The 24,957-nt window shown below is 46.0% G+C and overlaps 2 protein-coding genes across 2 annotated transcripts; both read right to left on the reverse strand.

Moving 5' to 3' along the window:
• Positions 1-483: 483 nt before the first annotated feature.
• Positions 484-12,452, reverse strand: DHX33 (DEAH-box helicase 33). The gene is made up of 12 exons (XM_081843993.1): positions 11,939-12,452; positions 10,823-10,983; positions 9,773-10,000; positions 9,152-9,322; positions 8,353-8,538; positions 6,933-7,044; positions 5,496-5,655; positions 4,733-4,821; positions 3,878-4,005; positions 2,925-3,128; positions 2,064-2,150; positions 484-1,486 (listed from the first exon to the last, which is right to left on the reverse strand). The coding sequence occupies exons 1-12, from the start codon at positions 12,435-12,437 to the stop codon at positions 1,178-1,180; spliced, it is 2,334 nt and encodes a 777-aa protein (XP_081700119.1). The 5' UTR covers positions 12,438-12,452; the 3' UTR covers positions 484-1,177.
• Positions 12,453-14,674: 2,222 nt separating this feature from the next.
• On the reverse strand, positions 14,675-24,754 carry DERL2 (derlin 2). The gene is made up of 7 exons (XM_081843653.1): positions 24,596-24,754; positions 21,398-21,463; positions 19,804-19,877; positions 17,749-17,842; positions 16,639-16,834; positions 16,310-16,400; positions 14,675-15,219 (listed from the first exon to the last, which is right to left on the reverse strand). Exons 1-7 carry the CDS (start codon positions 24,686-24,688, stop codon positions 15,114-15,116), a joined length of 720 nt encoding a protein of 239 aa, XP_081699779.1. The 5' UTR covers positions 24,689-24,754; the 3' UTR covers positions 14,675-15,113.
• Between the last annotated feature and the right edge of the window lie 203 nt (positions 24,755-24,957).

The raw sequence follows: 24,957 nt of genomic DNA on the forward strand, positions 1-24,957 counted from the left end.
ACCTACCGTGGTGCAAAAGTACGCAAAGTGGACTTCTAAGCTAAACCAGAAGTGGGGGACTTCAGGCCCGGAAGAGGGCAAATCAAGTCTTTCATATTTCTCTCTGGCTCTTGGGACACTCACTAGGCCACACCCCTCTTTGGCCTTGCACTGTCCCCTCCTCAGTCCTTTTGCCTGGCTGGGATGTGTCCTTGTCATGATGGAGGGGTGCTTGTGTGCCTGGATTTTGCAAGGCTGGAACATAGCCTGCAGACAAAGGAAGGAGTCCCAGCTGTTGTCTTGCCTCTGACCCTGCAGGTTTGCCCAGGGAGGGACGTGTCCCTCAGACTGGAAAAGATTCTCCACCCCTGAGATGAGCAAAGGCGAATGAGGGAAAGAGAAAAATTAGCATCTCACACCTAAAAAGAAGTGTGCTTTGAAAGACTGCTCTCCCCTTGCAAAACGATTCATGTTACTGTGACACAAAAACGCGGAACCACAGGGTTGACAAAGTCTGTTTCAAGGCCATTTTCAAATAAATAGAACTGCTTTCTTTGGGTACAAACCTCTTTTCCAATTTACTGAGCTCCAAGCTCTTCTGTCCTCCCTCAGATAAGAGGACATGGATGCCCTAAGACGTACATTATGGCACAATAATAGAAGGATCGTTTGGAATGAAACTTCAGTCACCCAGTTTTTGCTGCTGCACAGATGCAGATGTGGTTGGCACAATGTCCCTGCACAAGGAAAGTCTCTAATCCCTGTGCATTCAGTCCCCCCTCCCAAAAAAATACCACTTCCCCAAATTCTTTGGCCAGGGTGGCTAACCCACAACTCTCAGTCCATTTTCTTCCCATCCCGCTTAAGACCCCACTAGTTTTGGCAATACAGCAAGAAGAGAAATAAAAATAATGTAGACGCAATGCTGGGGGTGGGTAGAGAGGCTTATATCTCTCCACCCAATTGTCTGGTTGATAAGTCTGATGAGCAGGGAGGAAACAGGAACCCCTCCTCCCAAAGTGATCTGCACTGTTCAACCGAGGAGGGAGGGCTGCGTGCCTGTGCGTGCTGGCGTCCGATACAGGTGTGCATGCGAAAATGCGGCCTGGTGGCATGCAGCCCTGGAGTTGGCCGAGAGCGAATGCTGCTCAGGCCAATGAAGGTTCGGTGGGTAGGTTTTCCTTCCCTTGTCCCCGGGTCAGTTCTTGGCTGCTCTGAGCTTCCGGCGGAAGTATTCGGGCGCTGCGTCGTAAAGCCAGTCAGCATCGACCACGCACAGGTCCCTCATGTAGCACTTGTTGGTGTGGAGCAGCTCGTTGTAGGTGACGCAGGCCGGCTTGCAGTGGAAGAGGACGGAGGAGGGGTGGATGGCCACCAGCTGGTGCGTGTCGGTCGTGGCGTAGGTGCCGTCCGCCTGCAGCTCGGCCGTGTTCATGAAGAGGCTGTGCGCCAGGCAGCGGCGGATGTTCCCTGTGTCGGATCGGGAGGATTCCAGCGGTATCGAAAGCTGAAGTGCAAAACAGAAAAAGAACAAGAGGATGAGGACTTTTGAGGACAGCACAGAGTTTAAAAACCATCCCTTCCAGGCACTTTGTAATGAACAGGGGGACGCACCACCATCTTCACAGATTCAATTATTGCCTGGCAAATTGAACATCATCCTATAATTACTTTTACCAGCCCAAGTTTGAACTGCAAACCTGCATAGCAAACCTAAGCCCACAGCACCTTCCCCTGTGTTTCGTCCTGTGTGAGATCCCTTTCTGGGTTCCACCACTGCCTGAAGCAAGGCTGCCAGATCGCTTTTATTTTGGTTGGGTTTTTGAGTTGTGCCATGCTGCTGTGGCTGATGAGAGTTCTAGTCAAAGCACCGGTTGGCAAAGCCTGTCAAGGACTATTATTCTTGTATGATTCAGATTTATGTTTCAATACTAACTGGATGAGTTGCTTCTTCTTTTGTTCTCTTTGCACTTCTATTGCTTCCCTCCCCTTTTTGTCCCACCCCGGCTGGCATCTAAAATAACAACTTGGGTCTCATTAAAAACAGCACATGCTGAACAGTTTTGAAGCCTCCCTATAGTTACCTTGATACAAATGTCCCTGAGCTGAGCTCTGACGTCAGAGACCAGCATCATATTCCTGCTGTTCACAAAGTTTTCTTTGCACCATTCCTGAGGAAAAGGAGAAAGTGCGAGAGGAGAAATTAGAAGGCTAACTGCTCGGGTCAGGCATCAGCTCCATATACCTCACCTTGCAATTTTCATACATGAATGAACACACATTGTATCTACCTATTGATAGTAGTAGCATTAAGAACATGGAGCGATGCTCCCCCAACAACGAAATCCAGTAACAAGCCAGAGATAAGTCACTAAATAATAATACTTTAAAAAAGAAAGAAAGGAAATTAATGTTTGCCTGCACTTGACGCCTAGTCACAGATACCAAAGGCTGAACATTGGCTACCTGGTACTGAAGGAAGTGCATGCTCAGAGGTAATCTTGATTTTAAAAATATACATAGTCGCAGGATCCTTGAGAGAAAAGAGTACTTTGCTCTGACTTTCTGAACTCGCTTGCTCTCCTCTTCCCTCCCCATTTCTTTTTCCTTTTGTGCTGTCCCTGCCTGCAGACTCACAATCTTATCCTTTAATATCTGTATGAAACTTTGAGCACTTTTGAGTTCAACAACATCAACTACATTACTTAATGGCACCTGTCATTACTTAATGTCTGCTATTACATGTATAAGGGAAGCATCAGCGTCTCTTAATTGACTTCTTTTTTCAAAATGTTCTGTTTAAAGTGACTGTTCTGAACACGCAGGAATTAAGTATCAAAACATCCTTGTCAGAACAGAAGTCAGGAATCCCCCTGTTACAGAAGATGGGATTTTAAGAAGGAGCACCACAAACCTGCCCAGTCAAACCTGCCCTGAGCACTTACCCGATTGCCACTGATGTTTTTGAAAGCTCGGTAAATGTTCAGCAGCGTGATGTGATCCCCTTCACTTGAGATGAATTTCTTCCGGACGGCTTGTACTTCATCCCGCCGCGAAGGGGGGTTGTAGAGGACACTGTCCACGGAGAGCAGGGAAACAATGGTGAGGACCTCCTCTGTGCAGTGGAACTTGGGGGCCATCAGGATGGTCTGCCAAACACAGGTAGAAAGAGGTTGCTTTTAAAAATGATGAGATTCAGCAAGTGAGCCAATCGCCTGGCATGGAGGAATTGTATAGGATGCCAAACTGGAAGGTTATAGGGCAGGTACGGAAGAGCCGCACCGTGGAAGTGATAAACTTGTGACTGGCCTGGACCATTTCAGATTGCAGGTGCAGACTAGCATGACACAACGCTCCTTTTTATTTAAAGGACATAGATTCTATTCTGCACATAGATGAGTGGACTTCTTCCTCATATGCCGTTTTCCTATGTGCTGGGAATTCTTCCATCATGGCAGTCAAGATGGAAGAGCCCAGACACAGCAGGGTCACCACCTCTGTGACAGCTAAGACTGAGCAATGCTAGGCAGTATTGTGGCTTGTGGAGTTCAGAAGGGGTTTCCAGGAGATGAAATCCTAGCACAGCTACAGATTTACTATATGTATATCTGGCAATGGTGCAGAGTGCCAGCTCAGGAGTGGCACCTACCCTACCTCCCAGGCTGGATAGCTGGGCTCAAACGCCAACTCCTTCCTTTCCACATAGTACTGGACTCGCTAGGAGAGCAGAACCAAAGTCAGTTAACACTTTCTCAACCGTAAAGAAGGCAGAAAAGCAAAACAGAGGAAGACGTGGCTGTGCTTTTCTTCTGTTTTGCTAGTGAAGAACAAGAAAACAGAAGCAAGCAGAAGGATCTAATTTGTCTTGAGGGAAACAAAACACAGGTGACTTCCTTACTTTGGAGAACTTGGGCTCCAGAGGAAATGCAGCCATCTTCCTTCCCAGGGGGGTGAGGATCAGCTGGTCGTCTTTCCTTTCCACTGCGCCAAGGAGGGCCAGTTGCTCCACGGCTGCCTGGAGCGCTTCTGTCAAGACGAAGGAGACGGGGGTGAGGATCACACAGCTGGTCACAAGCCACAGGTGTCAGAAGTTGCATAAGAACATAAGAGGAGCCTGCTGGATCAGGCCAATGGCCCATCCAGTCTAGCATCTTGTTCTCACAGCGGCCAACCAGATGCCTGTGGGAAACTCACAAGCAGGACCCAGGCACAAGAGCCCTATCCCCACCTGTGCAAGGGAACCCAGCTCAACGTGCACAGCAATCTGACAGCAGTATATAGATAATCACTACATACGATTAGCCACTAGAAGCAGGCATGTTCCTCAGGTTAGCTCTAGACTTTGTGTAAGTGGTTTACTGACTATAGATCAGGGTCGGCAACATGCAGCCCATGGGCCAGATGCAGCCCATGAAGACCGTTTTACCGGCCCCTGAGCCATCCGCTCGGCGAGTCCCCCGTCCGCTGTGCAAAACCAGCACAGCGCGGCGCGGGGACTCGCTGGGCGGCGCCAGAAATCGTGTCTGTGCACGCGCAGGTACTGGAAATCGTGTCTGCACATGTCCAGACGCCAAAAACGCTTCTGTGCAGGCACGATTTTCAGCGTGCCACGGACGTGTGCAGATACAATTTCCAGCATTGCGCTGTGCCACTCTGGCCCACAGACCATCTCCGTGGGAGTGATCCGGCCCATGGCCGGTAAACCTTGCCGACCCCTGGTATAGATATAATAACATCGAACAGCTAGAGTTACCTGGAGATGGTTTTGACATGAAGTCAAAGGTGAGGACGTTCGGGATTCTCAGAGCCAAGAGGTGGAGCATCACACCAGCTAGGTTACACCTGTGGAAGGAGAACCATTTCACAAACAGCCTGAACTTTTGCTAAAGCAAGTGAGCCCACCCTACCCAAATTGCACTTAGTGGCTCCTTCTAAGCCCCAAACACCTTGTTTTTAAATATCATTTTACAGTCTGATTTTATGTTTTTATGCTGTAATGAACCACGGTGATACACTTTTATTATACAGCGGTAAATAAATATTTGTATAAATATTTTTTTAAAAAATGAGTTACGTATTTCCTTTCACTGACAGCTTCTTTGAGTCCCTCGCTGTGATGCAAATTCTTTTTTTTTTTTTTTTTTTTGGCCTCCCATATATATATATAATTGAACACTCCCACATCTCCTCTGCTGTGATTCTATGATACCAGACAGGACTGAATCTTGCCCGCCCCTGGAGCAGCTGACATCACCCAGTGATGGTAGCTGATTGGCAGGTGGGTGTGCCTTCGGGGAAACAATCTCATGGGCCGAGTGGGAGCCCCTTGGAGTCCAGGATTGGCCTGTGGGCTCAAAGTCTCCCACCCAGCTTCCTCTCTTATTAACTTGGGATGATCCCGTGCAACTCTTTTGAAGGAGATTCAGGATGGACCAGAAGAGGGAGCACTTCTCCGCTCAGTGTGAAATTTACTTCACAGAGCAGTGAACACTTCTCCACCGGAAGAGCAGCCTCACCTCTGGATCTCTGGTATCGTCATTTTGTCAAACTTCTCAAACTCATCTTCGGTGTAGAGGCGGTAGCAAAGCCCGCTGTCTTCTCGCCCGGCCCGGCCTGCCCGCTGCCAAGCCTGGGCCTTTGACACCCGCTGGACCGCCAGCACTTCCAAACCACTTTCTGGGAGGAGCAGAAAACACCCACCATTAACCAGATATTTCACATGGAGCAAAGTAGGCTTTCTGTGGCTCCAGAGGAAAGGAACCAAACCAATAGGCTAAAATCACAAGGTGGTTTTGACTAAACAGAACTGGCTCTACTACAAGCACTGCAAAATATCTGTTGTGCATTTGTAAGAAATCAATCTTTTAGCGTGGCAGCACCTACACTTTGGAACTCCCAGCCTACTGACATCAGTTCACTGTTCTATTTGCTGAGCCCACTAAAAATATTTTTGTTTGGACAAGTCTAATGTTATTGTGTGTTTTAATCTGTTTTTAGTTTATTGCTGATTTTAGTGTGTGTGTTTTTATGTTTTAAGGAGTTGTTTTAACTGTTTTTACCGATACTTTTATTGTTTTACTCCACGTAAACCACTTTGAGGTTTTTCTTTAAGTGAAGTGGTGTGTATATCTTCTGAAATATAATAAATAAATAAATAAGCATCAGCCAGAGCCTTTGACTATGGCAAAGTATGCCTTAAAAGCTGGTGGACTTCAGGAGTGTCTAAGCAGAGGCTGCCTCACCACCAATCTGGGATGCTGGAGGTTTTGTTGCACTGATAGGAAGTTGGACTTTAGAGCTGAACTTCCTTTCCAACTCTAGAATTCTACAAAACAGGAACTCCCTTATAGGAGAGACTAACAGCCACTACTGAACAGATACGGCTCTCAAGGATTTAACTTGACTTATATCTACTTAAGAGCTATCAACCGTTTTCCAGTTTTGTTGCTCAGTTTGTTTGACATCTGGCCTGGTGCACATATGCAGCAGAATGAGGTGAGAATAAAACAGTGGAACTGTGAATGTTTATACCATTTCATGTTGGAGGCAGGGAGTGCTGTGCCAGAAGAAAACTAGCCCAGCTTCCACTGGGCTAGAATAGGAGTGGGGAACCTCCGGCTATAGCCTGATCTTAGCCCGACAGGAGGGTCAAATATGGCCTGCGAGGCCATTTTTTCAAAACCACACTCACCTGTCAACAGGGTGATGTCAGCTGATGTTGTGTTGTCAGCTGATGTCAGCTGATATTGGTGACTGGCCCGGGATGATGGGAGTTGTAGTTCAGCAACCTCTGGAGGGCCAAAGGCTCCCCACACCTGGTTTAGAGGCTTCTTAGCTAGACTGACCAATGGTCTGACTCAAAACTAGCCAGCTTCCTGTGTTCCCAGGACCCTCTACCTTAGCTAGTCTCTCAACTCTATCTCCTGGCATGACTCTGTCCAATACACACATACCGGGACTATACTTCTTCGCTTTAACCATGCCTGTGTCCACAACATATTTAATGCCTGCAATGGTGATAGAGGTCTCAGCAATGTTGGTAGAAAGAACTACTTTGCGATAACCCTGGGAGAGAAGAAGAAAAAAGCCTTATCACTGCTCATTTTAAGTTTGTACTTTGCCATAAAAGTTTATTTTTAAAAGGTTCAAGCCATCTCCTCACAATGAAAAGATGAAAGTGTTAAAGACAGGCAAGAAATAAGATATCAAAAACAACAAAGCAGGAGTAATTCCATCAGAGGCTCGCCTTCAAGTTGCCCTGTTTGTTACTGGATGTAAGGCAAGTGGATATCCTGGAGGGGGGCTTTTTAGCTGTGGGAGCCACCAGCTCAGGAATAGCCTTCTGAGAAAGGTGTCATGAGCCCCAAGGAGATGTCTTGGAGGGGCTGGTTAGAGCAGGATGAGGGATGGGAGGAGTTGCCCAGAGACAACCTGGGAGGGAGGGAGAATGGCATCAGGGCCAAGAAAGACAGCGGGCCTACCCAGAGCGGAATCAACAGAACAGGATTTGGATCCTGGGTAGGGTCTAAAAATGTATAATGAAGACGCCAGACAAACCTCCCTGGGGAGACCTAGTGATCACCACCAACTTAAAGGTAAAGGTAAAGGGACCCCTGACCATTAGATCTAGTCATGGCCGACTCTGGGGTTTTGGCGCTCATCTCGCTTTATTGGCCGAGGGAGCCGGCATACAGCTTCCGGGTCATGTGGCCAGCATGACTAAGCCGCTTCTGGCGAACCAGAGCAGCGCACGGGAACACCTTCCCGCCGGAGCAGTACCTATTTATCTACTTGCACTTTGACGTGCTTTAGAACTGCTAGGTTGGCAGCAGCAGGGACCGAGCAACGGGAGCTCACCCCGTCGCAGGGATTTGAACCACCGACCTTCTGATCGGCAAGTCCTAGGCTCTGTGGTTTAACCCACAGCGCCACCCGCGTCCCATGAAGACGCCAGACAAACCTCTCTGGAGAGACCTCGTGATCGCCACCAACTTGGGTGGCTGTAAAAGAGGATTAGACTTAACTCATGGAAGATAAGCTTATCAGTGGCCACTGGCCAGGAAGACGATGTTTGGCCTCCACTGTCAGAGCCAGTGAATACCAGTTGCAGGAAATAACCAGGGGGGAGAGTGCTGCTGCACTCAGGTTCTGCTTGTGGGTTTCGCAGAGACGTCTCACTGGCCACTGTGAGAACTGGACTAGATGGGCCCCCTTTGGCCTGATCCAGCAGGGCTCTTCTTCAGTTTTTACGAACCAGGCCTTTTGTCTAATTTGGATGCTACAAGGAAACAGTCCATCTTGAGCAGTTTAGTAGTTTGTTTTTTTAAATAAAGTGTCCGAGTAATCAAACCATTTCTGCCATCAATTACTTACTTTGGGTGCAGTCTGGAAGACCCGGAGCTGTTGTGAATAAGGCAGAGAAGCATAGAGAGGCATCACGACCATCTGAGGGCAACCGTCAGGAAGATGCTTTGCAATGTCCCGACAGGTTTTGGTCATTGCTTCGATCTCTTCCTGACCCGTCAGAAACACTAGGATATCCTGAGGAGGAGGAGCTTCCTTTAAAGAAATGAGACACATATGATTGGAAAAGTGGTCATAGCTGAATGGTAGGGCACATGCTTTCATAGAATTGTTGAGTTGGAAGGGTCCTCAGTGGTCATCTAGTCTAACCCCCTGCAGGTCCCTGGTTGAATCCCTGGCATCGCCCTTTAAAATGATCAGGTTGCAAAACAGGTTAAGTTTGCTCTGCCTGAGCCCTTGGAAATCCACTTAGCAGTCAGAAGAGGCTAATCGGACTAGCAGGCAGCATTCTATTTAAATTGGATGCACATACAGAAAAATGAAGATCTATATTAATAAATACTTTATCTGCTCTCTGATTTGTAAACTTACTACACTACACTACAGTTGATCTTAGCCAAAAGGCCGAGAAGCGATGTTGTCTTGTCTGATCGCTATATGTCTCAACACCTCTTAATATATCAAAGCCAAATTTTGAATACATTTGAATGTCATTTTGAATAAAGATAGCATACCAAACTTTTCAAAACTGCACTCATTTGAATACCTCTTAAGATATTAGAACCAAAATTTGTGCGATTGTTCCTGAGAAAGGTCAGGATAAAAAATGTACCATAGACATTCAAAAATATTGAAACTAATGTGGTACCTGGTGGATTTGGAAAACTGTCACTAGAGCTGCTTGGAGGTAATCGCTTTGAGATTGCTTAGCGTAGAAGATCTGGATGGGATGTTGCCTGCCTTCTAGGTAAAGGACAGGAGCGCCATTGAAGTACTGGGAAAACAGGTCGACATCCATAGTAGCTGACATTATGATTATCTGTAAGAAAACAACAAACAACAACAACCCACCCTTGTTACTGAGAATTGTGCTTGATGAGTAGTATAAGAGATCAATATGAGGCCCTCCAACAATTTAAGTCCAGGGTACCTCACGGAGCGCTTGAACCCTTATATTTCAGTTCTATCACTGACATCATTTGCAGGAGCATCACTGGTTCCCTGAGTTGGTGAGGCAAATTTGACAACAACAAGAAACACAGCCTTCAGTGTCTTAACGCCTGCTGAAAACTTTTCTATTCTGTCAGGCTTATGCAGGCAACTGAAAATACACATCTCCACAATAGTTAATTAATGTCTGATTTTAACTTTTCATACAATTTTTAGTGTATGGTTTTATGTGCAATTGCTGTAAACTGCTCTGATGTTTCTTATGAACAGCAGTGTGTGTCAACTGGCAACCTCCTGCCCACCACTTTTAACCACTTACTTTCAGTGGCGACTTCCCCAGTTCCTTCCGCCTCTTCTGTGCTGCTTTCACCACTCCAAATAGCACATCTGTGTGGATTGTCCTCTCGTGTGCTTCATCCAAAATGACGACGCTGTACTTGGCCATGAGGGGGTCCCCAATGGCTTCTCGCAGCAGCATCCCATCGGTCAGGAACTTGATTTTCGTCTCCTCAGAAGTGAGGTCCTCAAAGCGTACCGTGTAACCAACCTGAACGTAGGAGTCATGGGGTGGGGTGGGGGTGCAGAAATAAGAAGGTGGCACATATTTTTCACCAGCTATGCTTCATGAAAAAGTGGAATATCAATGTAACAATACATAAACATACAAGGTGATATAAATTTTTTGCTCCAACAGGCCTTTGGCCACTAAACTGGCTATTGTGGCACGATGTTTTCAATAGTAGGTGTTGTATGTCGTTTGTGCTTTTCAATGGTTTTAAGTTACTAAACTGTTTTTAATATTTATATTTATTGTGTGTTTTTAGTTGCATTGTTTAATTTATGTTGTTAGCCACCTTGGGTCCTGCACTTGGAGAAAGGCAATACAGTGGTACCTCAGGTTAAGTACTTAATTCATTCCGGAGGTCCGTACTTAACCTGAAACTGTTCTTAACCTGAAGCACCACTTTAGCTAATGGGGCCTCCTGCTGCTGCCGCGCTGCCCGATTTCTGTTCTCATCCTGAAGCAAAGTTCTTAACCTGAAGCACTATTTCTGGGTTAGCGGAGTCTGTAACCCAAAGCATATGTAACCTGAGATACCGCTGTACATAAATTCAATTAATTAATTAATTAACTAATTGAAAAGTACAGAGCTGAGAGAGGAAGTGGGGAAGTGTGTCACTTTTTCAACTTCTGAAGCTGGATAGCTCAGTTGGTAGAGCATGAGACTCTTACTCGGAGGGCTGTGGGTTCAAGCCCCACATTGGGCAAAAGATTCTTGTATGCAGGGTGTTAGACTAGATGACTCTCACGGTCCCTTCCAACTCTATGATTCCTTCAGCTCCACGCAGGAAAATACCAGGATCGTACCAGTTTCCCCAGCTCTGTTTTCTTCTCATCTGAGACTCTGGTGGCCAAGGATATAGCAGCCACACGGCGAGGTTGGGTCACAGCAACGATGCCTTGGCGCCCAATCCCTCCTTCATAGAGGTACTGTGGGATCTGAGTCGTCTTGCCTGAGCCTGTTTCCCCTGCAGAGCATTAAACAAATGGCATTGGGAGGTTATTGCCTGTGGTCTCCAGCAGAGACACATCAAGGTCAGTCCCCAATTACATGTCTACAGTATTCTGCCGAATGGAAAACAAAAGCAAAGGGCTTCCCAAATTCACACAGTCAACGCAAGTGGAGCTATCTACTCAAGAGTGAGCCCAACAAGTTTGATGGGACGTCTCCTGCCTGACAGGTGTGTGCTTTCTACCATTCATCTCACCAGTGGAATGAGGACACTGCTAAGTCCCTTTAAGTTGGCCCATAGCTGTCAACCTTCCCTTTTTTTGCGGGAAATTTCCTTATTCCAGCACCATTTCCTGCTGCTATCCCAGATTGTTAGATAACCTGTAGAGAGTCTCCAGGACAGGTGAGGCTACTGATCCCTTATTTTCAAGGCTCCTGATCCCTTATTTTCAGATCTGAAAGTTGACAGCTATGAGTTGGCCCTACACTGGCCCACGGAAGGCAAGAAGGAGAGGCAGAATCGTGTAAGCCTCACCCCCACTGCAGAACAGGGAGGAATGCTCTCCCAGTTCCACAAAACAGAGATTGTCCTCCGGATGTTCCTGAACTTGGGGGTTCGAACCTGGGACCTTCTGCAGGCAAGACAGGTGCTCTAACCACTGAGCTACAACCCTTCCCTAACAACCTTGGGGGGGGGGGAGGGAGAGGCACACAAGTCCACCATCCCTGCAATAACCACAAAGGGAGGTGATTGCTTCAGCCCCGCCTCTCAAGCTGGAAAAGGAGGCGGAGTTCCACAGGCCCCTCCCCTGCACACTGGAAAAGGAGGGGCTTGCCGCAGAGAATTCCCCAGTCAGCCCCTTTCCCCGCACCCTCTCCGGGAGGGGCGTGGCCTCCGCAAACCCCTCCCCCTTTAAGGGGGAGGGGGAGAATAACGGCGGTTTGTTTCTTATTTTTAACCCTTCCCTCACCGATGAGGACGGCGCAGTCCAAGCTCCGGAGCTGCCCGAGCAGAGTCCCCCGCGCCTGGAAGATGGGCAGGCTGCGTCGCTGGCTGTCGAGCCCCGAGGAGGAGCCGGCGGAGGAGGCGGGCGCCGTGTGGCGCTTGGGTCCGGGCGCGGCCAGCAACATCGCTCTGCGCGGGGCCGAGCCGAGGGGCGCCGCGGCGGAGGCAAGCTTCGGTCTCTTGGGCGGGGGCAGCGGGCCGCCTCCCTGAGGCATCCTCACCTCCCGGCAAGAACAGGGCTGCTGCCGCCGCCGCTGCCGCCCTCCTCGCCGGCGACAGGGAACATGCTTCGCCGGGCTCCGCCCCTCTGCCCGCGACTCAGGGCCGGAAGGACTACGCTTCCCAGCACGCCTCGCGCCGGATGACGTGCATCGCCGGGCCCCGCGTCCTGGCGCCAGCCTCAGCAGCAGCCCAGTGCCTGCTGGGAGTTGTAGTGCGGGTGGACTGTTCGCAAAGGCGAGCATGCATGCGCACTTGAGACTCCACGAAGGCAGCGCCACCTACAGGCAGCTAAGAGCGCAAGTGATGGAAGCGGAAGTAGCCGCTGTTGCATAGCAACGGAAGAACCTTTAAAGGACATATCGCTCCCCTCCCCGAATCTAAGGATGCTGGGAATTGTATCTGCTAGTGGTAAACTAGAGCTCCCGGGATTCTTTGGGGGAACCCACGTGGTTTAAATCTTCTTTTTTGGCGATCACTCGTAGCCGAGTAAGATTATCTTCCATGAACATGGTCTTAACCAGGCATCCCCAACCTTGGCCCTCCAGCTGTTTTGGGACTACAATTCCCATCGCCCCTGACCACTGGTCCTGTTAGCTAGGGATTATGGGAGTTGTAGTCCAAAAACAGCTGGGGTTGCCTGGTCTCAACAGTCTGTAAGTGACTGTGGAGGCCAATTCTGGAACCACACATCCTTCCACAGTGTGGACATAGGTTTCTGGGAGTTGATGACGGTGAGGGTTTACCAAGCGTGCCTTCCTCTTAGCACATTTCTCCCTTTTGTCCTGATCTCGAGAGTTTTCAAAGTCCATGGCACCTTTGGTAAAGGCTGTTCTCCACTTGGAGCGCTCGCAGGCCAGTGTTTCCCAGTTGTCGGTGTTTATACTACTTTTTTTAGATTTGCCTTGAGAAAGTCTTTGAGCCTCTTTCGTTGACCACTGGCATTACACTTTCCATTTTTAAGTTCTGAATAGAGTAGTTGCTTTGGAAGACGATAATCAGACATCCGCACAACATGACCAGGCCAACAAAGTTGGATGTTGAAGAATCATTGCTTCGACACTGGTGACCTTTGCTTCTTCCAGTACACTGGTGTTGTTCGCCTGTCATCCCAAGTGTTGTGTAAAAATTTTCACAGTTGATGGAATTTTTCAAGGAGTTGGAGATGGCTTTTATAAGTGGTCCATGTTTCACAAGCATACAGTAAGGTTGGTAGTACACATAGCTTTGTAAACAAGCATTCTGGTTTAAATGCAGCGTGGATAGGGCCAAAGTGATGGAAGCGTAAGGAAGGAGCTATATAAGAGTCTGCTGGATCATGCCAGTGACCTCACCACCACCCCTCCATGCTTTTGCTGCATGGGTACCCAATCCAGCTAGAGTGAGTCCTGCCAACATCCCACTGAAAGCAGCAGGTCTCAAGTTATGTATCATTTAATTTGTTCCATTGGTTTTAGGACTTAATAGTGGAATGGTATGCATTCATTGGGGTATAAGAACATAAGAACCCTGTTGGATCAGGCCCATGGCCCATCTAGTCTGCGAGAAAGTTGCAAGGAAGACCCAAGCACAAAAGCACCTCCTTCCTATGGCTTCCACTGATACACAGAAGTACTACTGCCTCCAAGCAGGAGTCAGAGCATAGTCATCATGGTTAATAACCAATATAAGCCTCATCATCCATGAGGATTTACTTTTAATTCTCTAGTAAGTGTGGTCATGATCATAGTCTCAGGCTGCAGTTCCAACTCCTTTTACCTGGAACAGGCTTCCTCAACCTCGGCCCTCTAGATGCTTTTGGCCTACAACTCCCATGATCCCTAGCTAGCAGGACCATTGGTCAGGGATGGTGGGAATTGTAGTCTCAAAACATCTGGAGGGCTTAGATTGAGGAAGCCTGACCTGGAACTAAGCCCCACTGGATTCAATTGGATTTTCTACTGAGCAGACATGGTTAGAATTATGCTGTTAAGTCAAAGATAACTTCAGCATCTGCACTAGCTTGTGATCCTGATCCTGCTTAAATTTAGGTGTAAATAACTGTGTCCCTGAGGACAGCACTCACCTGCAGAAAAATATCTATTCCTTCAGAGCATCAGTGTATAACAACAGTATACAAGTTTCCCTCCCGCTACCAGCACAACAAAGTAGAAATGTTCTCTTTTAAGATAAACTGAAGCCAAAATGTGTTCAACTGCTGGGTCCAAATTCCACATTTTACGCAATACGTACACACAATGTTAATTATTCAGATACGCCAATCCCTGCCCAGAATAAGCCTCACATCGCAGGCATGACAGCAGGCCAAGTTCCGTAAAGCACTAAAGCTTCTGAGTGTTACTTTACCTATAGGATCTGCCCAAGTCTTTGAAGACAGAAACCAACTCCTCTTTGCTGGTTTGTTTCAGGAGCATTTTTTGCCACAGCCAAAAATCAAAGTGACATCAGTTGTTTGAAATGTAATCAAGTACAAATGAAAAACTAAAGTCAAAAAGTTTTAATCATCTTTTGAAGTTCTCCAGTCTCTGTATCAAATAAATGGGGATGGAGAATTCCTTAGAAATATATTTTGTTTTTACACAAGAACTGATGATCTCATTAAATGAGTTGTGAAAGTTCCACTTCCAGTTTGTCTTGGCTTGGAGTAGATTATCCACACCTGAACCCAGGAATGCAACTAAAGCCCTGGCAAGGGTTTGCAGTTACTGTCAATTTCCTGGAAAAGGTCTTTTGATTAGAGCACCTTCCCACCAACCCCTTCCTTAAAAAAAGAAAAAAAGTGCATCATATTGTTCAGACTAGTAAAGCTATTGAAACTTCCTTTATCCACAAGAGAGCAAATAAATCTCCGGGAAAGTTCTCCAGGCCAGTGTCTCTGGAAAGGTCCCTGTGTCTAGGACATCTGCCAGTCTGTCTTCTGTTCAGCCTCCCAAGCGCTGGCCTTCACCCCAGGCAAAGCCTCCAGGCCGTTCTTCAGGCAGAGGGTTGTAATTGGGATCCTCTTCAGGTGTATCAAATATGGCTTTCCTGTTAAAGCAAAATAATAATAATAATAAATTTTAAGTTCACATGACATCAAGTACAGAAAGCTCTCTGTAACCTGGTTGGCAACTACTTTTGCCATGAGGGCTATTATAAGAAAGGAGCCAGGCCCCCCAAACCCTACTGTGACCCACTGCCCATGTGACCCCTTCACTCTGCGGTTGGCAAGAGTGGTGGGTCAAATTTTGTCCTAAAGAAGAGCCATCCCTTTCTAGGCCAGAATATCAGGAATACTGCTTTGGCACTCTGCTTGTCTGAATTGTTATTCGCTGGAATATTATTATGGAATTAACGTTGATGTGCTGCTGCTACTTGATTGCCATATGTCTTGTGTATTATGAACCACATCCAGTGCAATTTTCTCAAGGGAGCATATACCTTGAATGTTAATTAAAAATCCTTGTTTGAAAAGAACATGGATTGGTACAGCTTATTTTCTCTTCTCTGGTTACGAACTAGATCACTCCTTCTGCGGAGGTGTGGTATGATTATGACAACTTGGCTTCTCTCATCTGTTTCAGATTCAGTGTTGTTTTACACTCAAAAGCATGAAGTTTGACCCGGCAGCAGCTCTCGGCATCTAGAGCTTTGCAATTACATATGTGGTTGCCTTTTCCAGAGTCAAACTGCTGGTCCATCTAGCCCATTATTGTCTACTCTGACCGGCAACACATCTCCAGGGTTTCAGAGAGATCTTTCTCAGCACCTGCTAACGGATCCTTTGATCTAGGGGATGGTGCCTGAGATTTTCTCCATGCAAGGCATCCGCTCTATCAGTGAGATATACTGCCTTCAGTGTAGGAGGTTTCATCTAGCTCTTGTGTGCAGTCAGGTAGACTTTGGTAGAATTTCAGCTTTTTCAAAAGACAGGTGTTTAGCCTTCATGTTCCCGGAAATAAAGGCAACAATGCTAAAAGATAAGAGATAGATCAAGGCATCTCTGCCAATCAGACCCCATCTCTCCTGGTGACACCCTAGTTTTAGAATTCCCTCTCTTAACTGGTTTTAGGACAGTTTCTCCCCACCCCCCGCCCAATAATAATAATAACCCAACACTACACAAGAAGACACTTACAGAATTGATGGTGTTTTCAAAAGCCTTCCTCCTCCAGGCTGATTTGGAAAGACATCTTCCAAGAAGAAATATATATGACCAACAGCAATACCTAAAGTCAAGGGGAAATATTCAGAACCTTCTAAATGTGCTCCACACAGTCATCAGTCTGGGATTATTGCCTGTATGCTGCTGTTTCTGGAAACTCAATAAACACATTTTATTTATTTTAAAAAGGCCAGACTTTCACCAAAGTTCTGTGACCTTAGAGTGAAGGGATGGTTGGTTAATTAATTAATTAATTAATTAATAATACTGATTGATTGAATGAATGACCATCATTGTCTTACCTAGAAGGTCAACAATAATAGAGTTCCCCAGTAAGAGTGAAAATCCCATGAGGACCCAGGGGAGAAAGGGAGCCTGGAAGATGAGAAGCCCAAAGAAGTTCATGCGGACGAAAGGGTTCCTGCGACTCCAGACGTAAACCAACATGATCGTAAACGCCTGTCCTAGGAAGACCAAGTTGACGAACAAGCCAAAAAGCTGGTGGAGGAATGGTTAAAGAAAGAACGGCTGCACCCATGTCAAGAAAACATAACCATTTAAAAACAAACAGCAGGAAGACCAATGGTGCAATACTGTACGATGTGCTTCTTGTTCAGTTCTTTCTTTTAAAAAATCCAAATCTTGACACCCCCCCCCAAAAAAAAATAAGCCGATGAATAAACAAGATTTATCAACTTCCTTTTCTGCCCATCACAAAAGCCGAAACAAAAAGTTAAGATATCATGCCAAGCTATGGTTTGTGCTAGCCATAGTTTAGAATCCCCACTACAGTTTGAGCTTCCAAACATACAACAGGGAAAACATGGTTCAGAGCTACTGCTTCCATTCTGATTAGCATGTTTGCACAGAGCAACCTTCTGCAATCTAGTGATCTCTAGATATTTTGGGTTATTATTTATATACCACCTTTTTCTTCCAAAAAGCTCGAAGGTGGTCATGTGGTTCTCTTCCTCCCCCATTTCACCCTCACAACAACCCTGTGAAGTAGGTTAGGCTGAGAAATGGTGACTGGCCCAAGGTCACCAGTGAACTTCATGGCTCAGTGGGGATTTGAATCCTGGTCTCCCAAGTCATAGTCCAACAATCTACCGGTAATTTACGCCATGCTATATCCACCATCCGGGAGCACAGACCCTGCTGCTTGGGGTTGATGGATGTTGGAATCCTAAACATCTGGAGGGCACCATGTTGGGGAAGGCTTCAATGGGACCAGGGAGCTCCAGGATCCTGGTCACCACTCGAGCCACAAAGTCCACCTGGGCCTGTCATCCATACTCAGCTTAACCTGCCCTAAAAGGATTGCTGCAAAACTGGAGAACCACTTTGCTATAATTATTTATTCGGCTCTTTTCAGTCTCACAGTATCTTTATCTCAACACCGAAAAGGATACAGTCATTAATAGTCCACCAAAAAGGAACATAAATACAAAGTCTGCTGTCCGGCCCCGGAATGATCCTTCCTCAAGCATTCGGCAGTAGCGGTATCTGAAGTTATTAAGGTCAGGAAAAACGCTCGATAACAGGCAGGCATTTACCATTTTTATGAAAAATACATTCTGCACTTAAACAGAATTACTTGCGAGTATCAGATAGGCCTAGCATTAAAAAATGTGATGCTGTAGAATACTATGTTAAAAGCTAAAATGAAATGAAAGAAAGATGTTAATGGACTAAGTAAATTATATGTGAAAATAGTTTTGGGAAAATGCAACAATGATATATATGGAAACTCAGCCGGGGGATTTGAGGAAGTTACCCAACAATGTCAACAAAAGTGGAATTATTATAGTTAGGATGTATGTATGTTTGTTTGTTTTCTGATTTTTTTATGTTTGTTGGTATGTTTGTTATAAATTGGGAAAATTAATTTAAAAAAATTGGGGGGGGGGAATACATTCTGCATTTGAGTTTCAAAGAGTTCCTGAAACCAGTCTCTGGGTATCAGAAGGGATTTGGGTAGGTGGGTGGGGGAAAAAGGATTTGAAGCCAGCAAAGAGGGGCATATGCAGTCTGATTTCATACCAAGCAGCCACAAAATGTGTCAACATTCTTAACAGAAGTGAAGCAAATGGACAAGCAAGGCTCCATAACTCATACATCAGGGGCGTCTGCTAAAATGAAAATAACTCTACGGAATCTTAGCAAGGATCAGTCTCTCAACCTGCCTCATTCCCCATATAGCCAAGCAATATGGTTTCCAGGGCAACCCTGCCAACTTACAATGGCAAGGGCCATCTCACTTTCCCCAGAACTCAGTAGCCACCAGCATTAAAATGAAGGAGGGGAGAGGATGTTTTCTGTCCAAAGTGGCTGCATTTCAGCCAACAAGGTTTCCTTCTACTGATTAATTCACAAGTTGCTTTTCTGCAGAAAGAACACAATACCCAAACCCACTTAAAGGTGTAACAAAACTCAGCAAAAAACCAACTGATCTCAATGTGAGTCTTGGAAAAGAGGAATCTTGACCCTTATGCAAATTTGTAGAGTTTGTTTTTGTAACCGTGGCCTTCATCTAAGCACAGGACTTTCTAAATAATTTGCATTCATGTTTAGTCAGTCAGTCAATCATTTATTTATTTATTTATTTATTGTGTCTGACTAAAAGCCATTACAAATTCAATTACAGATCCAGCAAGTCAATTAAAACCTGATAAAAGAAATCCAGAGATATACATCCATTTACAGTAAGTCAAATTAGTGAATCACCTGTGCAGTCTACAACATTGTCTTTTATATAGCTAGCATTAATAATTTTAGCGGCTTTAGCAAATAGGACTGTTTTGTATGTGACAAGCAGATCACAATCAGATAATAGCCAACATATTTTCACTTCAGGGTTTATATTTATATTTAGCAATAGGACTACTGTACCAAAGTTCATCCGCTTCGAAGGATTACAAATATATTTATTCAAAACATTGCTTTCCCTCTCATTTAATATACCTCATGCAGCTTACAGAACAAACCATTAGAAATATTAGTAACGAAAACATAACAGATGAGCTACAATTTATGTGTCTGTAACTACTGCAGTTGCTACCGTAACTACTCTAATCCCATGGAATGTCTTGAGGTAAAGTATGAAGAAGTATTTTCACCTAGTGCAATGTTCCTGCCTCCACTGGGTGTTCGAAAGTTGGGTGCCAACACACAAAATGCCTCCTCCCTTGGCAGTCATACCCAAAGATGGGGCACTGGGAACAGTGTCAAAAAATATTTTAAAACCAGCCTATACAAGGTGGGCTATGTAACTAGGAAGTCAGCGCAAATCTTTCCACTATAAGCCAAAGACCAAGCAACCCTTGAGGGCCAGACTGGTCATTGCTAAAGGCTGAACTTGAGAGAAGCAGCTCCTGCCAACTTTGTATTGATGCCTTCCTAGAGAGTCTCTTACAAACCTTCAATAATTTTTTTTGTGCTCTGAGGAATTTTAGGCCAAAGGATACAAAAATATCATATTAAATAAAAAATTAAATCCAACTGGTCCGAAGAAAAGGTAGTTCGTTACGAGCCTCCATACCTACAAAACAGATGAGGGAGCAGATGTTAGTTACCCGCATGCTCTCAGGAAATGCCTCATTGCTTTAATTCAGGGGTAGGCAACTTAAGGCCCGGGGGGCCGGATCCGGCCCAATAGCCTTCTCAATCCGGCCTGTGGACGGTCCAGGAATCAGCGTGTTTTTACATGAGTAGAATGTGTCCTTTTATTTAAATTGCATCTCTGGGTTGTTTGAGGGGCCTACGTGGTGTTTTAACATGAGTAGAATGTGTGCTTTTATGTAAAATGTATCTCTGGGTTATTTGTGGGGCATAGGAATTTGTTCATTCCCCCCCCCCAAAAAAAAAAAATAATCCGGCCCACCACATGGTCTGAGGGACGGTGGACCGGCCCACAGCTGAAAAAGGTTCTGACCCCTGCTTTAATTAGAAGAAATCTCAATTTGCTTTAAATCATCTAACCTTTCAGACCGATGGCCTCATTCACTCTTTGCTTACCAAACAATCAATCTGATAGGAGTAAAAGCACAAAGTCCAGTCCTGCGCCCTGTCTACTTTTTAATTTTTTTGCCACTGCCACCAGAAATCAGTGGGGTCTTGGGAGAACAGACCCCTGGCTTATGCACAAGTCCACATCGCACAGAAAACATATTTTCTTCCCTTTCTTTAATCAGACAGAAATTAAATAATTAACACCTGAGTTTGCATAGAGAACCTTTTCGTCATCACTAAGTGAAAGCTCCATTAATTTCCATGGGTCAACTCTCTGACTAGAACTCAAATTTGACAGGACCCAGAATGCTTACGTTCTATAAAAAAGTGAAAGTGGAGATCTGAATACTTTTTAAAATGTTAAATAACATTAGCAAAGAAGTCACTTTTCCACTAAAAAAAATGGCAGTTCTGGGCAACACAGAGTTAGGGCTGGTTCTGCTGTTTTCTCATAATGGGTCCAGGTTTTAGAATGCAGAAGAGGAAGAACAGAGATTGACCAGAGATGAAAGATTAAATGGGTGGACCCAAACCTCATCCATTAAAATGGCAATTTCCTGAACTACTCTACCAGATTTGAGTCTTCTGCCTTTCAACCCCTCTTTTCTCTATTGTTGTCTTAAAGACAAGATGAAAACAAAATCACGGCAGATCCAGCTGTGGCTTCCGTTCCACCACAATATGATGTAATCAGGCCACATAACACAGGCTCCCATTCCCATCATAGCATGATGTAATCAGGCCGCATTTAGTCTTCCACTCAAAAGAGGACAATCATTCTATTACCTCTCAATGGTATTAACATGCACGGAACCATTGCCTGGAGCCATCACAGAAGCACTTGTGCCTGTCCCACCCAAACCCTCAAATTCCACCTGCAGCAACCCCAAAACATCTCGCAGTTGGAGAGGTAGTTTGCTCATCTGCTTCATTCCACTAGTGTGAAAATGGCAGTGATTTTTCAGTTGTGGAAACATGGCTTTAACAACTGCCTTTAAAAGTCACTGACGTGCAAAAAAACCCCACACACCCAAAGCAAAATCTACTTACTTGAAAGTGTTTAAATATTAATTCAGGGTTGAAGTACAGCTGAAACGGCGTGATTAATTCTAATTGCTGAAACAAAGGAGAATGCAAAAGAGCTTAGAATTATTTCAGTGCAGTAATGTAACTTACAAATGAAACCACTGGGTGCCAATACAGCTTTCGCCAACTTGAGTCCCTCAGACATCATTGAACTACAACTCACCATCTATAGCCATGCTGGCTGGGCATGATGGGAACAGCAGCCCTTCAAACACTTGGAGGTCACCTGTTTTGTAAAGGCTGAGCTAGTATGTCAATCAACTCTGCCTTGTATTCCAATTCTCAGATCTTTCCACTTAACCTAAGAAGAGCATGTTGATTCAGGCCAGCGTCCCAATTTTATGGGAGAAGGTGTGTAATAGTTATTTGTTATATTGTTACTTCATGTATTGAATTCACCAACATTTGCAAAAGCTGTTACTGACTTAAAAATGACAAACACCTGTACCGTTGCGGACATTTTTATTATTCTGTGCCTAGATATTATTCTTGAAAGTAAATAAAAATATACCAAAAAAGGAACAAAAAAGAAACCCAGGTACTTTTGCAAAGCAGAGTTTGGGTTAACCACAGTTTGGGCAATATTGGACTTTATTAATCATAGCTATGGGTGTCACTCCAGGCGCCACTGGTAAATGGGAGTACTGTACCAAACAAATAGAAAAATGAAAGGCTCATATGCTGGAAGGGGTGGAGTACTTCATTGGTAGAGCACATGTCAAAGGAACAATTGTTGGCATAGCCAGTTAAAGATTCTCAAGACAGCAGAACCAGAAAAAGGCCACTGAGAGCCTCTGCTAACTGGAGCAGCCAATTCTCAATGCTCTTCTGGTTTCGGAAAATACTGTTGAGCTCAAGCACAGAGCCTGTGCTTTGATTACAGGTGGCCCCAAGTTCAGGTTCACTACATTTCCCCCCTACCCAACTACCTTAGGAGCTCAAGGCAGTGTACGCAGTTCTTCTGAGCCAACTTTAACTTCCACAACATTCCTGAAGGTAGGTTAGGCTGAAAGATGAAGCTGCATTGAGGTCACCCCAGTGAAAGCTTTGTGGGCAGTGGACCCAGTTGCTTCCTATTGTTGGTCCGAAAGCCTAACCACTACACTTGGCTAGCTCCTAGAGATGGAGGGGACACAGAAAGCTGCTTTATACTGAATCAGGCCACTGGTCTAACCAGCTTAGTATTGCTGACTGGCAATTAAACAATAAACAGGGTGGTGATACAATGACTACTGCAAACAGCACAAGATAATATCACCAAGGCAACTATCTGTAAACAAACAGGAAATGTCCATAAAAAGGGCAAAAATAGTTTCTTTCCCAAAGAGGTTTTATCTTAAACAACAGCAAATGCAGTAAATAAAGAGTTCATTTGTAATTTATCAGTGGTTCAGTGCTCATATCTTCTCGTTCCAAAATATATTTTTTTCTTAAACACTTGCAAACACATTTAAAAAGCGTCCACTTGTGATATGCCAGTGTTTCAGTGCTTAGATGTCATTCCGGTAATCTGACGTTTCGTCGCTGAAGAACTTAGTCATCTGACTGGCAGCAGCTCTCCATGATCTCAGGCAGGAGTTTTTCCTAGCCTTTCCTGGAGATGCCACCCACTGAGCAGGCAAAGCAGATGCTGTACCGCTCTTCCAGGAGCGTGGGTGGGTCCTGAACCCCTAATCCCAACAGGATAGGCTTGCAGGGCATTAGCCAGCGGCTCATTGGGACTCCCACCATACCCAACCCCTGGCCACGCTCCAACAGTTCTCTCACCTCGATTGTAAATGAAAAAGCCAGTCTTTGGAAAAGGGTCATAACTCAGTGGTAGAGTGCCCACCTTGCAAGGGAAGGAGACCAGGTCCAGCGCCTGATGGCATCTCCAAGTAAGGTTGGGGTCTGAAACGTTGGGAGTGCCACTGCCAGCCAGTGCTGATCTAGATGGACCATAGTCTGACTCAGTATAATGGTCACCTCCAGACTGGATTATTGTAACTCGCTCTACGTGGGGCTGCCCTTGAGACTGACCCAGAAACTCCAGCGGGTGCAGAATGCCACGGCGAGACTCCTTACAGGGTCCTTGCTGCGGGATCACATTCACCCAGTGCTACACCAGCTGCACTGACTCCCGGTGGAGTACAGAATCAGGTTTAAGGTGCTGGTTTTAACCTTTAAAGCCCTATACAGTCTAGGACCCTTCTACCTATGGGACCGCCTCTCCTAGTATGTCCCACAGAGGTCCTTACGGTCTTCAAACAAAAACACCTTGGAGGTCCCGAGCCACAGAGAGATTAGGCTGGCCTCAACCAGAGCCAGGGCTTTTTCAGCTGTGGCTCCAATCTGGTGGAACGCTGTCACAAGAGACTAGGGCCCTGCGGGACTTGACATCTTTCCGCAAGGCCTGCAAGACAGAGCTGTTCCACCAGGCCTTTGGCCAAGGCACAGTCTGACCCCCTCCTTTGGTAATCCTCACAGAACTCTAGCCCAATGGTTGCCATTAATCTGATTTTGAATTGATTTTAGAATGAATTGATTTTAGAATGCTGTATTGCTTTACTGTTGTTAGCCGCTCTGAGCCTGGCTTCGGCTGGGGAGGGCGGGATATAAATAAAATTTTATTATTATTATTATTATTACTGTATTAGGCAGCTTCCTAGGTTTCTCTCTTTCAATGAGCTGGCCTACCTTGCAGGGCGGCTGGGAGGATATTGAAAAGGGTATTAAGAATTTCTAGAAGAAGGAAAAAAAACAAATTCCTTCCAGTAGCACCTTAAAGACCAACTAAGTCAGTTCTTGGTATGAGCTTTCGTGCATGCACACGAAAGCTCATACCAAGAACTGACTTAGTTGGTCTTTAAGGTGCTACTGGAAGGAATTTGTTTTGTTTTGACTATGGCAGACCAACACGGCTACCTATCTGTAACTAGAAGAAGGAAGAGCGGGATGAACTGTGGGCTTAATTAGCAGCTTAAAGCAGGCCATTCATTAAGCTCATGGACTGGCACCAAGAGAGAGGGGGAGCTTGCAGGCAGTCCAGCCTGGGCGACCTCATGCTGGAGGCGGGGCGTGGGCGGGACTATGCTAATGAGCCTCGGCCCTTCGCCCCGCCCCCTCCGAAGACAGGGGCCCGGCGGGTAGGTCAAAGCCTCCCTCCCTCCTCCCCTTACTCACCACGGCGGCGGTGGTGAGGACGCAGGCAGTGGTGTAGGCCCGGGTGACGGGAGGCACCTGCAGGTATTCCTGGCGGAAGGTCTGGTACGCCATCTTGGCGCCGGCGCCGCCTAAGCACTTCCCTCGCCTCTTGGCGTCCCCTCAGCCTCGACCAATCCGTGCCTGCGACGATTGGCCAATCAAGAGCCTTCCTCGCCCTCGCTTTTGCCCGCCCTCTATCTCCGCTCCGGCAAATCAGCGCCGTCTTCCTTCGCCTTCGCAAGCCTAATCGGAATCGAAGACTTCGAGCCCATAGATTTAGTCATGCTACAGAGGCGACATGGGAGTCTCGTGTCTCCTTAAGAATAGAGGCAGGCGGATAA

The sequence above is a fragment of the Podarcis erhardii genome (assembly GCF_964252035.2).
Source record: "Podarcis erhardii genome assembly, chromosome: 16".
NCBI lineage: Eukaryota > Metazoa > Chordata > Lepidosauria > Squamata > Lacertidae > Podarcis > Podarcis erhardii.

What these genes read in the sequence shown, in the direction of transcription:
- DERL2 (XM_081843653.1), bottom strand. Translation starts at nt 24,688, where the DNA reads ATGGCGTACCAGACCTTCCGCCAGGAATACCTGCAGGTGCCTCCCGTC. An exon ending in TTATTTAATATGATATTTTT is followed by an intron (nt 17,843 to 19,803) that starts GTATCCTTTGGC and finishes TAATAACTTCAG; the next exon opens with ATACCGCTACTGCCGAATGC. An exon ending in TTGGTGGACTATTAATGACT is followed by an intron (nt 16,835 to 17,748) that starts GTATCCTTTTCG and finishes TTCCTCCACCAG; the next exon opens with CTTTTTGGCTTGTTCGTCAA.
- DHX33 (XM_081843993.1), bottom strand. Translation starts at nt 12,437, where the DNA reads ATGCTCGCCTTTGCGAACAGTCCACCCGCACTACAACTCCCAGCAGGC. An exon ending in ACGATACCAGAGATCCAGAG is followed by an intron (nt 4,822 to 5,495) that starts GTGAGGCTGCTC and finishes CTCCTTCCACAG; the next exon opens with GTGTAACCTAGCTGGTGTGA. An exon ending in TCAGGGACATTTGTATCAAG is followed by an intron (nt 1,487 to 2,063) that starts GTAACTATAGGG and finishes TTTGCACTTCAG; the next exon opens with CTTTCGATACCGCTGGAATC.